Source organism: Nesoenas mayeri (assembly GCF_963082525.1).
Source record: "Nesoenas mayeri genome assembly, chromosome: 4".
NCBI classification, from domain to species: domain Eukaryota; kingdom Metazoa; phylum Chordata; class Aves; order Columbiformes; family Columbidae; genus Nesoenas; species Nesoenas mayeri.
In genome coordinates this window covers 51,601,741-51,616,090 of record NC_137540.1, presented here as the reverse complement: position 1 = coordinate 51,616,090, position 14,350 = coordinate 51,601,741, and the positions used below count along the sequence as shown (strand labels likewise).

Genomic DNA, 14,350 nt, shown 5'->3' with positions numbered 1-14,350 from the left:
TAAAAACATTAGCTCTGTGCTGGGGTGTTACCTCTTGTTCTTAAACTAAGTCCAAATGAGTGTGCTACCTATGGAAAAGAAAGGTTTCTAACTGCATGAAGAAAATTAACCCATTTTTAGTCAAACCAGCACAAACTTTTAAGCTGCTTTTATTTTTTTAGATCTTCAGTGACTAATTTGCGTCTTCGCAGATCTTTACTTCTTGTTACTAAATATGTTTTAGAAGACAAATTCCTAGCAATACCTGCTAAAGTACTCAATCACCAGGAAAGCCTGCTCCTAAGTTTAGACTTGTAACTATAATTTGAGATTTATTAATCATAAGCTAGTTCTTTTATTTCAACCTGAGTACAAGGATTAATTGCGAAAATTCTTGGAGGGGTGAAATTGAACTGGACACCTTCAGAGGTCCCTTTCCACTTACATTACTCTCGGGGTCTATAGAAAAAGGAGGGAGGGAATTTTGATACTTCAGTGGTTTGTTGTTGTTGTGTTGTTTTATTGTTTGAAGCTGTTCCAGCTGTACTGAAAACACAGATCTGGATGTGCATAAGATATCCCGTAACTCTAATAAAGGTACATAAGCTGCTGCTGCTACTACTGATCCTGAAGACAGGAAAGATGCTGTGGACAAGGATTCACTTTCATTAACATAATTATTAAGTTTGCAGTAATGCCATCTTAAAAGATAGCACTTGAGAACGTACAAAGATATCTTTAGAAAGTACAGATATAGTAATATCTGCTAAGAGCAAAGGAACTAAAGCATTTTTTTTAATATTTATTTCCCCTCCTTTAAATAGACATAAAAGAGAGAAAGTACTGGCTCTGTACTGAGGAATAAGGCAGAGGCTAAAGGTAAGCTAGAGATTATCCAAGTAAGAAATCTTTCATAAAGCATCTGAGTATGACACATCAAATATATTTTACCTAATTAAAGGAAAGTTACATGCATGGATAAAGCTGCCTTGGGAATAAGACTAGAACTCAGTCTTTTTGCCTTATTAGATCCATCTGAAACAGAAAAAAATACAAATTTGTAATCCAATTCCAAGAGGACTTGTACATGCTGTCAGTTTTGCGAGGACTTTAACTTATTAGTACTGTTACTGTTAGAACAGTAAATGAAATTAGTTTTTGATACAAAATGACCTATCTAGTCGCATTTTTCCCCTCCCCCTCAACTTTGAGACACACTTGAAAATCCTACTGAGAAAAAGGAGAATAAAATACTAAAGTAGATGTGCCAGGCTAAGTTTGAATTTACTCATTTACCCAAGAGCCCATAACTTAACACTTGCTGAACTTGGAAATGCTTGTGTTGCCGTTTACATATTAACACTAAACTGCACAGTAACAGGTAAAGCTTAATATAACTTACAGAGTTGACTTATTTTTAGTAGTTGAGAAGTTTGGAAGGTACTGCTATGGAAGAACTGGCATTTCTTAAGAAAGCAACTAGAAGTATCTCAGAGACTGAAATGATAGAAACACTGTAGGAGTATAAAAAAACCAAAGTCATTAATTTATAGGGTATAGAGTAGAACTCTACATCCATTAGAATTCATAACTTAGAAAAAAAGTTTAACAATAACAGAAAGTAACTGGTGAACAACTGAAGACTCTTCATGAAAAGAGCCCCACTCAGACAAGTATTGGTACTACTGTAACAGTATTTAAACTGGCCTGTGTTTAGAGAAATTCCAAAGATTATGAGTGAGAAAAGATAGTAGTTCTTTGGTCTCAGATGTCTTGAGAGAAAACACTTCAGTTAATGACCTTGGCAAGAGGCAGAAGACTGAAAGGTGATCTGGAATAAAGAAAATAAGCTGCAAGGAAGAAAAGCTTTTAGAAGTAGAGGTTATATAAAAGCTATGGATTTCCACTCATGCTTGAGCCTAAATTCTGTTGTTTAACAGGATTCCCAGTTTTCCCACAAGATAGATCATGATCATTAATATAAAAGCATGCTTGAATTCCTTTAATAGTAACTTAAATTCAAGATTATTTTAGTCTGATGCTTTTTGTAATACACGTTTATTTTATAAAGTGAAGTCTTCATTGAGCTGTAAAGACTAAGAATGGTAAGTGTAACAATGCACTTTGTGTGTCATATGCTACATATAAGTAAAAACTTGAGTCAAAAGGCTGAAGGCCTGTTTTATATCTGTGCTTCTTCAATCTGCTGTTAAGAACTGAAAAATTACACCTGCTTCCTACCCTGCTTGAGACAGACTCTCCAATCCTTTTGTAATTTTATAGAATCAGAGTCTAGGTTTGAACGGACCCTTAAAAGACCATCTGGTCCAACCCTTTAGGTGAGCCTAGATGAAACTACCTAGCACTGTGTCTAATCTGTGAATCTGTGATTCTGCAATTCTGTGTCCAATGATGTCTTGAAAACCTCCTGCAGTGGGGACTCCACCACATTGGCAGGGAGATTGTTCTAGTGCTCCTTGCTTCTTCCATGAGAAAAGGAGATCTCTGTGAAGAAGAGCCTCCCTCCATTTTGTAGTCACCCTTTAAATACCAGAATACTGTGATGAGGTGCTCCTAAGCCTTTTTTTCTCTAGGGAGAACACTCCAGGTAGAAGAGACCTAACTGACTTCTTATGCAGCAGATTCTCAAGCTCTTTGATCATCTTTGTGGCTTTCCCCTGGACCCTCTCCCATCTGTCCCTGTCTTTCTTGAATTGTGGGGAATCACAACTGGCCATGATAGTCCAGGTGCAGCCTGACTAACACCAAGTGGGATGATCACATCTCTCTCTTTGCCAGCAATGCCTCCATCGATCAAATGCCCTTGTTGATCCCCCAGGATCAAATTTGCCTTTGCTGCTGCAGCAACACACTGCTGCCTCAAGTTCAGCTTGCTGTGCACCAGGTCCCAGCAAGGCTGCTCCCCAGGTGCACAGCTTGAGCTCTTTGCTTATTCCACCCCAGGGATTTAGGCCAAAATCATGTTAGTGCAGCCCTTGGGCCTACTGGGCCAGTATTCTCAACTATAAAATAGGATTAATGTGTAATAAAGACTATCCAGCTATCATCTACATCTGTTAAAGGTTAAATTATTGGGGATTACGCTTTGTTGAACTTCTATTATTGGGTGTTACAGGTTGCTGCACTTTCTCCCAGTAAGTATGTTACACAAGGGCATGCTCCTCACCACACCCCCCAACAACAAAAACAACACTGCAAAAAAACCCACAACTACCAGAGTCTATATCAAACTCTTAACTTCCTCCCTTAGGCGGAAGGAGGCACAAAATTCCTAACGTCTGCATGAAACCCTGAAGTATTTATTCATGTTAATTTATATTCAAAACAAAACAATTTTGAAGTGATAGATTTATATTTAAGTTTTACTTATATTCAAAGTAGGAAATAACATTCCTTCTAACAACTCAATGTTTATAATGATACAATGAGAGGTAACTATTACAAAGTGATTAACAGTTGACTTTACATGATCATGTATTAAACTTGCAGACATTATATTCCTGTAAATTAACATAATTTCAGGCATTTAATAGTAATATCAATGGTACAACTAAACAGGTACCTCCAGAACGGAACATTTAGATCTTTCCTTATGTATAAAGCTCAATTACCAAAAATATAAAAATCCTAAAGTAATTTGAAATACATGAAAGGAAAAAGTGCTATGGCAGAAATTTACTATTTTTATCTGTGGAATAATTTATAACTTTCAAGAATTTGGTGCATTTTTAGGCACTGTTTTTGTATTTTTATTTGCCTGAATTGTACAGCAGGACTTGAGATGCCCAAAAACTGTTTAAGATAAATTTAAGGCAACCAAGTGCAAAAGCTCAGTGTACATTAGAGATATGTAAACAGAACATTTCATAGTAGAAATTCTACAACTATTACAAGTCCATAGTATTGACAAAGGCCAAACCATTCTGCCTAGCAACACAAATGCAAAATGCAGCTACGCTAATCAAGCCAAGAACTACACATTCCTGGAAATAAAATATCATTTTCTCTAATACAAAGCAGGTGCATTACATTGCTGTGCTAAAAGTGCTCTGCTTTACCCCGCTACATAACATGCAGCCTCTCACAGGTTTGTTCTGTTCCATTTAGCTATGTACCAGCCATCAAGAGAGCTCCCAAAGTTAAAGCAAAATGCACAACACAGCGAAGATGGAATGTGAATGTAACAGATATTGGACCTTTTTAAAAAAATACAGTACCTAGGATTCCTCATTTAAAACATTTTTCAGCATATTGCACAGCACTGAATTCATCTGCTACCTAAAACTGTTGTTGTTGACCCACATGGAGCTCCTCTTCGATTCTTCTTTCAGTTTTCTTTCATACTGTACAATGGGTCCACAAGCTTATTGTGCACATGCATTAAACCTTGGGGGGAAAGCAACAATGCCAGCTTTACATTAGTTATACTTTGTCAACATCTCTTTCTAGCCACATTTTTATTTGGAGTTTGCCTCAAAGTATACTTTCTAAATTGTTCACTGAAGAGACTAACAATAGCTATTTAAAGTAGTTTAAAACAAGTCAAAGACAGCATCTATATTCTTGCATCACTTGAATACTATCGACATGTTCAGTGTTAAGGCAGCAGAGATGAGTTAACAGACCCATCAAAAAAGCAGATCTGGAATACTTCAAAATGAATTGAATACATGAGATCCACTCATCTTCCTTTGTATTAAAAACTGCATAACAGCATCATAAAATTCCCTCATACCAGTTTCTCATAAAAATCAGATGTACACATACTGATACAGCTTGAATTGCAATGTTCTAGTATTGTGGTATTACTGTCTTTGTAATTAATATTGTATGTGTGGTCCCAGGCATGCAAAACCAAACTCAAAGTATCCAGACTGTTAATGCAGATTCAGAACTCCTGACTAGCCGACCTGTCTTCTATTCTAGCTGGGCTTTTTTTGGTCATGTATACAAGTCATCTATAGCTGTGATTGGGGAAGTTGTTGTTTTTTTTTTCCCCTATTCAGATACATTAATTTTGGAAAGTGCTGAAGAGAAGAGCAATTAAAAAACAGGCATTACTTTCTGTACTTTGTTACAATTTAGTAATGTTACCTATATCTAGGCATGTATGACATTCAGTCACTGGTATGTTTTTAACCTCATTTCACCTTAAGGACTAATAACAGTAACTGATAGGTGTTCACAGTCTGCAAAGTCCATTTTAGCACCAAACTAAAGATTAATTTCTAAAATTACACATTTAAGTAATATACAACCTTAATAGTAGATAAATTTTCTTAAACCACAAAAGAAGTATGACAGTAGTGCACATTTTAGTGATTATCTAAGGCAAAGAATATTCAAATACCTTTGCTATATGATGGATCTGGTGGCAAAACTAGTGTCACTGTTTAGTTATTCAAATTTCATGTTGCTGCAATCTCAGGCCATTACTGTAGGTGACCATAACATAAGACATTCTATGCAGCATCTATTTCTAATCAGTGATTATTTAAAAGCAGTTGTTACTATTTTCTTCTCCACTTGGTGTCACAGCCATACCAAACTGCCAACACACCTATAACCGATTCAAGAATCCAGCTCATTCTGTCTCTAGAGGTAATGATGTCACTTATATATTTTTGCAAAAAAACCCTCAAACCTTAGAAGGCAAAATAACTGAAGAGTTTCTTCAATTTCATGAAGGGTAACTATTGGGATGATGTACACAGAAAAGACCAAGTTAATACTTTTCAGGCATTTAACAGTAAGCATGAAAATATTAAGTGTACAGCTGCATGCACTACTCAAACTAGAACCATGTTTTGAACTTTAAAGCATTCTATTTCCTACTAGTGTTCTTCTCTTCTAAATTAGGGAAATATAATCGCCCCCTTCCTAGATGCACAAAAAAATGCTTACAAAGCATTGCCTCTGCCATACGTAATGAAGGATATTAGAAAACTGTTAGTGAAATTGTTTCAGGAAATAGAAACAAAAGCTTTTTTAAAGGTATGCAGAGTCCTTACGTGATAGATGCAAAAACAATTATTTCAAAAGGAAAGTCACTGTATGTTCTAGTATGCTTTGAATAAACAGATTTCTGCATACAGTTTTAAGAGCATGCACCAGTATGGAAAAACTATCCTGAATTAACCAATTCGTAGATTCAAAAGTAATTTTCTGTTTCATTCTGCAAAAAAGTTAGCTTTCCCTTTTCCAATAAGAATATTTACGTACACTTGATAATTTTAGCTTCTGATAGTTTTTTCAGGAAGTTGGAAAAAAGTGAAGTTGAGTTATTCTAGTTACCAGCCAGTGTGGTATTTGATTATTGAAAGTAGCTGAAGTTTCTTATAGTACCTTGAGATTTTTAAACAGTGAAAAAAAAATTCACAGTAAACAGCTGCCATAATTAGCAGTCATTAAGAACTTCTTAGCTTACTAAGAAGTCTAACCTGAAGATCAAGAATCAGAAATTATTTCAAATCTGACCCACACTGATTTCTCCACCATCTTAAAAGCAGAAAATCTGGCTGATTTAAGAGTAGGTAAAATTAAGCAAGTTTAAGGTAAACAAACTTTTTAAGAATTCTATTGCTCTGTATTACAGGGTAAATAAATACAGTGTGACACAACAGCACACATTCATATACTGTAGCCCTTGTTTTTTTTAAAGCAACATTCAGTGTCATTCATACCTAGTAATTCTACATCAGGTTTATATATTTCCCAAGCAAAGCTTTTGTTTATATGAAATACAGGACTGAAGTTTAAAATTTACCCAAGCAGTTAAAGAAGTTCGTCTTTGAAAACAACAATAAGTACTATCTAGCCATGTGATACAGGTGAAGACTAAAACACCCTGCCCCCACCCAGTACATAGCAGAGAACAGCATGCTGAAAGAATCCAAATTTAACAAGTTGGCCACAAATTATATCAGGATAAAAATCACATTAATGCCAGAATTGCAATCTAATACATATATGGACACTGGTGATATAAAAGCCTAAATAACAACCTATGAAATTACAGTCTTGATCTCAGATGCCTCAACTATCACAAGTATCCATGCTAGTGAGAAAAGTGACAGATTTACACAATTACATTTGCTGTGCCGATATAGTTAGGAGAAAACTACTTTTCTCAGCTTCTACAGTCTCAGTGAAACAGAAGTCACAACTGGGAAACCCAATGACTACCAAAAATCCCAGCTTACTTTAAGCTTGCCTCAATATACCTACTACAAATACAAAAAGCACAGTAAAAGGCTGCAATGTATTAAGTCAGTATAGATTGTTATGCCAATCACACTGTACGACAAATGTCCTCAGGTGGCTTCAAAGTCAGTATCACACATTTCAAGCTTACTAGACAGCACATTAAAGCACATGGCAAAAGCAGCATGAAAATATATCAAGGATTAATAAATGCATCAAGTTTTCTTTAAATGAAACTTTCCAGTGTTTTTAAGACAAGTATTCTGGAGCACCAGACTGCTTCGCTTTTATATATAGATGAAGATTACTAAACTATCATTTCAAATTGGAAGCAAATGGAATATTTTTCTAAAGCAGATTTGTCAGGAATGTAAGAAACACAAGTTATGCCTCCTAGCACTTTTCCATTCACAAGAAATAAGTTAACAGTAAGTATTTTGAATATATAACATTATACATTATCTACTGTAAAGTGTTGGAAGGCTCAGACTTAAATGAATATAATTTATTTTTTTATTTTTAAATATGTTTAACCTCTGATTCAGTGCTCACCTTTAAAGTACTTCACAGTTTTAACTCTTAGTTCTAAAGTAGCATCTTCATCACACACAAAGATAGTACGAGGGTGTTGCTGGAAAGCAGAAACTGTCCACATGTGATTGACTCCTTCTTCAATTGCTTTGTACAGTGCAAAAGCTTTATGTGCACCTGTTATAAGAATCATCACCTGCAAAAAAAAAAAAAAAAGACTCTTTACTTTCAGTCCCAGTATCAGTACCAACTAGTCTTGAAAACAGACACATGCAACTAGAACTAAATGAGTTCTTACTTCTCTAGCATCCATCACTGTACCCACACCAACTGTTAGGGCCATAGTTGGTACTTTAGATAAGTCTCCATCAAAGTATTTAGCATTTGCCAAAATGGTGTCCATTGCTAAAGTCTTTAATCTTGTTCTTGAAGACAAACTTGATCCGGGTTCATTGAATGCAATGTGGCCATCTGGACCAATGCCTTTTCAAAGTTAAAAAAAGTAAATCATTGCAGACCTGTGAGTCAACAAATATCCTTAAACACTGTAAATGAATAAAGAAGTTTTAGGACTCATTCTTTTCTTTTGGTTCCCAGTTTTTAATAAAAAGCATTCAAAACTTACTTGAAATTAAGTTATTAGAAACTTGGACACCAGCCATTCTCTTTTGGTATTCATACAGATTCTTTGTTAATCACAGAACTTTCTTAAACCATAAGTGAAAAAAAGAGTGGGTTAAACCAAGATATGAACAGTGATTAAACAGTCAGTGTATTTGTTGTAATCACAGCCAACCATAGAGCATTTCCTCATACCTCCAACAAACAGATCAATCCCCCCTGCTTCTTCAATTTTCTTTTCAAATGCATCACATTCCGCCTGTAAGTCTGGAGCATTCCCATCAAGGATATGAGCATTATTTGGGTCTATGTCAATGTGCTTAAAGAAGTTATTCCACATATAGGAATGATAGCTCTCTGGATGATTTCTGGGAAGCCCTGAAATCATTTAGAGTGAAATTAACATATTACAAGATTTAACCAAACAGGCTTAATTCTAGTCTATGTGTAACCAATGTAGGGCATGCAAGACAAACTTAAGTAGTCAGATAAAGCAATATTTGAAATCACAGTGAGAATAAAAATTTCCTCTTGGCATGCATAAGGTGAATGGTCTAACATTTACAAGTGTAAAGTCTTTAAAAGAAATGCGGTCACAACACTATGTGACAAAATACTTTCTAAAGAAATACTGTGAAGTAATTCACAAGCACTGAATTTAACCCAGGATCCACCTGGACTAGTTTATTATTTGCATTTTTGCAGATAAAGGAATAGAGAAAAATGCTTAAGATGAACCCACAGACATAAGTCAAACTTACAAGTGCAAGCATACTAGACTGATCTTGTGCTTTGTCAAGTATTTAACTGTTTTAATAAAGGAAGAAAAAAATTTAAGTATAGTATGTTCTCAAACAATTAGCACATCTTACCTACATATTCATCCATGTTGAAAGTCTTCACATATTTGAAAGAGAGATCTCCATTTCTGTGATATTCTATCAGCTTTTTGTAGCATCCCAAAGGTGTACTTCCTGTTAAATATAAGTTTTTCTACCATTCTATTTATCTGCATAACCTTTTCAGTGTATTTAAATCTCTTCATAGTCAGATTTTGCTACAATGCTTTTCAACATAAAAGAAATCTGTTATTTCTCATTTACTATTTCTGAGCTTCTCAAACTTTATCACAGCTTTTTACACAAATCAAATCCATATTTAAACAGAAATATGTTGGAATATTACCAAAAATACATTTGAGATCTTTTAAATACTGTGTCTGTTAGCATGGATACAAACATAGTTCTAGGTTTAGTCATTTACATAGGCTTTAAGTAAGACTTGCCTGTTGGTAGACCAAGCGTGAAGTATCTTCCTTGACTTGGCTTGAATTGGATAATACGATTACAGATGTATTTTGCTGCCCATTCACTAGCCTGGTCATAATCTTCAAGAATTACTAGCCTCATTATAGCTGTGAGGAGCTTGTATGATAAAATAAACTCAAACCTGGAGAAAATGTCAGAGTTTTAAAAATAAGCACCCCATAAATAGTTGTAAAATGTTTAGTTTAGAGAGGAGATAAAAAAATGTCCTTTCATATAGGTGAAGTATTGCACTAAGTAACATATTTTACTTGCATAAGCATATTGCACTCTTGCACTCCCAGTTCAAGCTGGACTGTGGGACAATCAAAAGAAAAGCTACGGAATCCAAGTGATTACAATGAGAATATTTATTAAAATTCACAAACTAATTTAAAGTAACTTGTAGGAAAAAACTAAAACAAAGAAAGAACAAGCCATTTTGAATTTCAATCTTTTAATAAGTTACTAGTGTTAGAAAAGAGGAAATACTGTGCCTTAAATAAAAGCAAACAAATAAGTAAACAAATATTGAAATTAACTCTGGTTTCTCATGAGCATCTGAATGCCTGAAATTTGAAAAACAAGGCCTAGAATTACACCATTATTCCACCCTCAAAATAGATAACTGAAAGTAAACAATTAAAACTCCTTTCACTCCTGTTCTAGCCCCATAACAATGCTTCGGAAAGCTTATTAATCTGCAAAAATAGGATAATGCATTAGAGATAATTTGAAATCTCTATAATTCAAAGAAAAAAAATACCTACGAGGTCTCTTTTTTTTTTTTTTAATTTTCAACATAAGTCAGTCACTCTTTAAAGGCTCCAATTTTGACTGCAAGTATATCAATCCTTAAGATGAATAGTTATAAAACAAGCTTGGCTGTTAAAAGTACATGAGCATCTCTTGCATTTACATAAAACTAATTTTTCCATAGGTTTCTGCTTAATAGAGTCAGGTAATTATCAGAAAGACTGAGGCTCTTTAGCCAGTTCGCAGTGCATTACTCTTCTCTTCCCAGGTCTAAGCATTCTTGGCATTAGCCAGAAGAAAACGTGTCAGAAGCAAAGGCCAACTAAGTGCCAAACCACCACTAGCATGCACTACTCTTAGTTAATGCAAAATGAGATACCAGCTTTAGCAGAAATAAGAAACAAACTACAATAGTGTTTAACAGGGTGACATCCGTACATCCTGCCAAACAGGGAAGGACACAAACACCACGTTCTGCTGACTCTGCTGCCTCCTCTCCCGGACAGTGAACTCGTGACAAGTCAAACTTACCCTTGCAGAGGAAACGCTATGGCACAAGTCCGGAAAAACTGAACACATACACTCGAGAACAGAAACAGAGACCCCGCAGCTTTAGGGCAGCACCGTAAAGCTTTAACGATTTCACCCCCAGAACACGGTGACGCTCTCCGAGAGCGACCCGTCAGCGGGCACCACAACGACCGCGAAATTTTGGCCGAGGCCACTTTTAGGGTGGTGGTGGCGAGTCTACACTGTTGGAGGGAGAGCGCTACTGCACAACCGCCTCCGCCCCCCGCCCGGGGCCTACGGCACCGCCGCACCCGCGGGGCCAGCAGCAGGGCCCAGCCTCACCCCGCCAACCAGCGCGACGCTGCCCGGCCCCGCTCACCCCCAGGAAAGCTCACAGCGGTCACCAGCGGAACCAGGGCTGGCAAGCCAGTGCGGAAAGAGGACGGGACCAGGACAAGACCAGCACCCAGCAAAGCGCCCACCGCCCCCGCTCCTCTTCCGCTAACAGTACCCGGAAGCACCTGCGAGGACCGGAAATAGCCTCGCGGGGCGGTGCCGCGCATGCGCGGGACAGCGGTGTCCGAAAGGAGCGTTTTGGGGCAGCCGGGTGGAGTTGTGGGACGGGAGGTCTATGTTTCTCTGTCTGTCTCTGTCTCGGAGGAGGGCTATGAAGCAGCTAATGGGGTGGGTAGGGGCTGCTGTGAAAGTACTGCTCTGTGTTATACGCTGGATTCGAGTGTCTGCGTGAGGCCTTTCCTCAGAGCCCCACTATGGGGGAAGCACGGGGCACAGTGAGATTTTAATAGGAAAAGTTTGCATTTAGCTTCAGTGTTTACTTAAAACGGCTGCAAAAGAGGCTGCTTATAGATATTGCAAAAAAATAATACGTAAAGCGTTAATTTATTTCTCTTTTTTGCTTTAAAAGCAGTCAAATAATTTCATAGATGTAACTAAGCTGTAATCTAATACAGATATGTAATCTAATAGCTGTAATCTAATACAGATATGGTATGATAGATCTGATAGATAGATGATTAGGAAAGGGTTAGTAGTCCTAAAGGGTATTTCTTCAGAATTGAGTGGTGGAAATGCAAAAGAGCAAGCTATGGAATTCTGAATATACGTGCATGAATATGCTGTAGGCTTCACTGGGGCCTTGCTGTATGAAAGACCAGGGTAAATCTCTTTACTGGGAATCACTATGACTGATGAAAAACATTATAATTGAAGGCTGCTTGGGGAGGTGGTATAAAAAAAAAATCGTAATGAACATTTAATTAAGAACTGTTGTTTTTACATAACTGAGGACCTGGTGCCTGATCGTAGCAGGGAGGAAGGACCGAGAGACATCGGACTATGAATTCTTAATGTAATACACAGTCTCTTCCCAGAATATGTACTGACACCTGTATACATACTGATACCTGTATTGATAAGTTAATATAGGGAGAAGAGAAGCCAGAGTACCAGGAATCCATATCTTAAATAGATTGATAAGAGGAAGGGTATTGTGTGCATCGGGATAGTCTGTAAACTCTGAAGTAACCAACCAATGGTTACAGGGGAGGGAAGTGCAGCTGGAATTTTAGGGAGATACAAGCAGGGGCTTTTTGCCCTATTAGGTGTGCCTACCTTTAGGTAGAACACCCGGTCTTGCAAAATCATTATTAAAATATGCTTTGCCGTGAGATCCTGCCTGGGCCTATTATATTTGCAAAATAATTGTTTCCTGCATCTGGAATGACACTCACATGAACATAATATGTTTTCTGGTAACCTGATTAGAACTACTGCAAGGTAGTTTAGAAAGATTGAGTAATATTTTGCCAAAGGCGTGAAGGGTGTTTTTGCAACCTTGTGGGAAAAAATATATCTTATTGGAGTCTTTGAGGCTTAGCAGGCAAGCAATAAAAATATATTTTTTTTTTCAAAATCTGTGTTTTGTTTGAATATAACATTCAAATATCAGTAACTTGATTTAGCTCATGCCTGTTCTACGTAGAAAGTCTTTGTCTCATAAGTTTTATTAGGTCCTAAAGGATATTGCTTTATCTTGATTAACGTTCTGAGCCTCTGCTGCTTTAATTGCTTCAGAGGATGCTGCAGTAGAGATGGTGATTTTCAAATCTCGTGTAGTGACCAAAGCTTGGCCTCTGGAGTTTCATTCTGTTTTTCCTTACCTGTATGGACCATGTATAACACTTCAGTGGTAAACTAGTTTTGCGTATAACAGACTAGTTAACACATTTCTTAACACATGCCTACATGCCTAGGTCACCAGATTTGTAGGTAAGATCCTTTTATTCTCATGGTGTGCACTGTTCTCTGAAATGAAAGGTCAATGTAAGAGACTACTTACTAGTTTTCTCATGATCCAGTATCTATCTGTGCTTCTCTCTTCATCAGCTCCCTGCTGTCCTGCTGATACTGTCTATTCACTTTCTTTGCATCATTAGTGTTGCTGGCTTGTAGCTGAAGGTAGCAGCAATGGGCTTCTGTACTCCCCTAGAATCTTTACCAGCTACCCAGATCTAAAGAGGGTAAATTGTTTCTGAGGATTTTTGCTTTAGTGTACACTTGCTACCTGCTGCCTTGACAAGGTAAGAGTGGTGCATGCCCAAATGGGAGGTACAGCAGGAACAGGAGTTTGCATTACCCCCTTTTCCCTTGGCAGAACAGTGTCACTCAACTTTAAGGCTTCCCACCTCTGATCCAGTTCCCAGTTCTAACCTCTAGGTGTGACCCTACCATGTATTCCTTATCCTGCTGTAGTTCATTCGTTTTGTTCATCATTGCACACAAAGTTGTTATATCAAACCAAGATCTGTCACACAAGTTTTGTTGATTTCCACAACTTGAAAATCCACTTAATTCATTACTAATCAAAAAAATCTTAAAATTCAGATAATAGGCTCTCCCATGTTGCGTATTCTCCAGGAGATCAGTGAATATGTGATGTATTGTTCTCTACCCAGTGGAACTTTCTGCACTTTTTCCTGCTGCCTCTAAATTCTGAACAACCTTCTGTGTCTGTTGCCTTTTAGCAAACTTGGCAATATTATCAACTACTTATATTTTACTTACTCTTAGACAAACGCTCTGTCTTCTGTGAGCACATTCAATTCTACCTTTCCTTGTTACTTTGCAAATGCATAGGGTATGATTTTTCCCACATCATTCTTCAGATTTTTCTTTCTAACTAGTAGCATATGCAAAATGCTTTATATGCACTGAGTGTTGTTGCTAGCAATTAGGTGAAGTTTTAGTTCCTTATTAGGTTTATTGAGTAGCGTGACTAGTTTTTTTTAAACCTCACAGTCATAGCATTTAAAATCTCTGTGTCTTTCTGTTGCTTCTGGGAGCAGTGTTTCTGTGATAATATTTTTTTTTTTTTAATTGCCCCTTCTGTTAAGTATTAATTCATT

General features: G+C 37.0%; 1 protein-coding gene across 1 annotated transcript; it reads right to left on the bottom strand.

Annotated features, from left to right (window-relative positions):
- Window positions 1–3,344: 3,344 nt before the first annotated feature.
- On the bottom strand, window positions 3,345–11,420 carry GNPDA2 (glucosamine-6-phosphate deaminase 2). The gene is made up of 7 exons (XM_080343714.1): window positions 10,430–11,420; window positions 9,637–9,804; window positions 9,228–9,325; window positions 8,551–8,733; window positions 8,033–8,217; window positions 7,756–7,930; window positions 3,345–4,386 (listed from the first exon to the last, which is right to left on the bottom strand). Exons 2-7 carry the CDS (start codon window positions 9,762–9,764, stop codon window positions 4,328–4,330), a joined length of 828 nt encoding a protein of 275 aa, XP_080199840.1. The 5' UTR covers window positions 9,765–9,804; window positions 10,430–11,420; the 3' UTR covers window positions 3,345–4,327.
- Window positions 11,421–14,350: the final 2,930 nt, after the last annotated feature.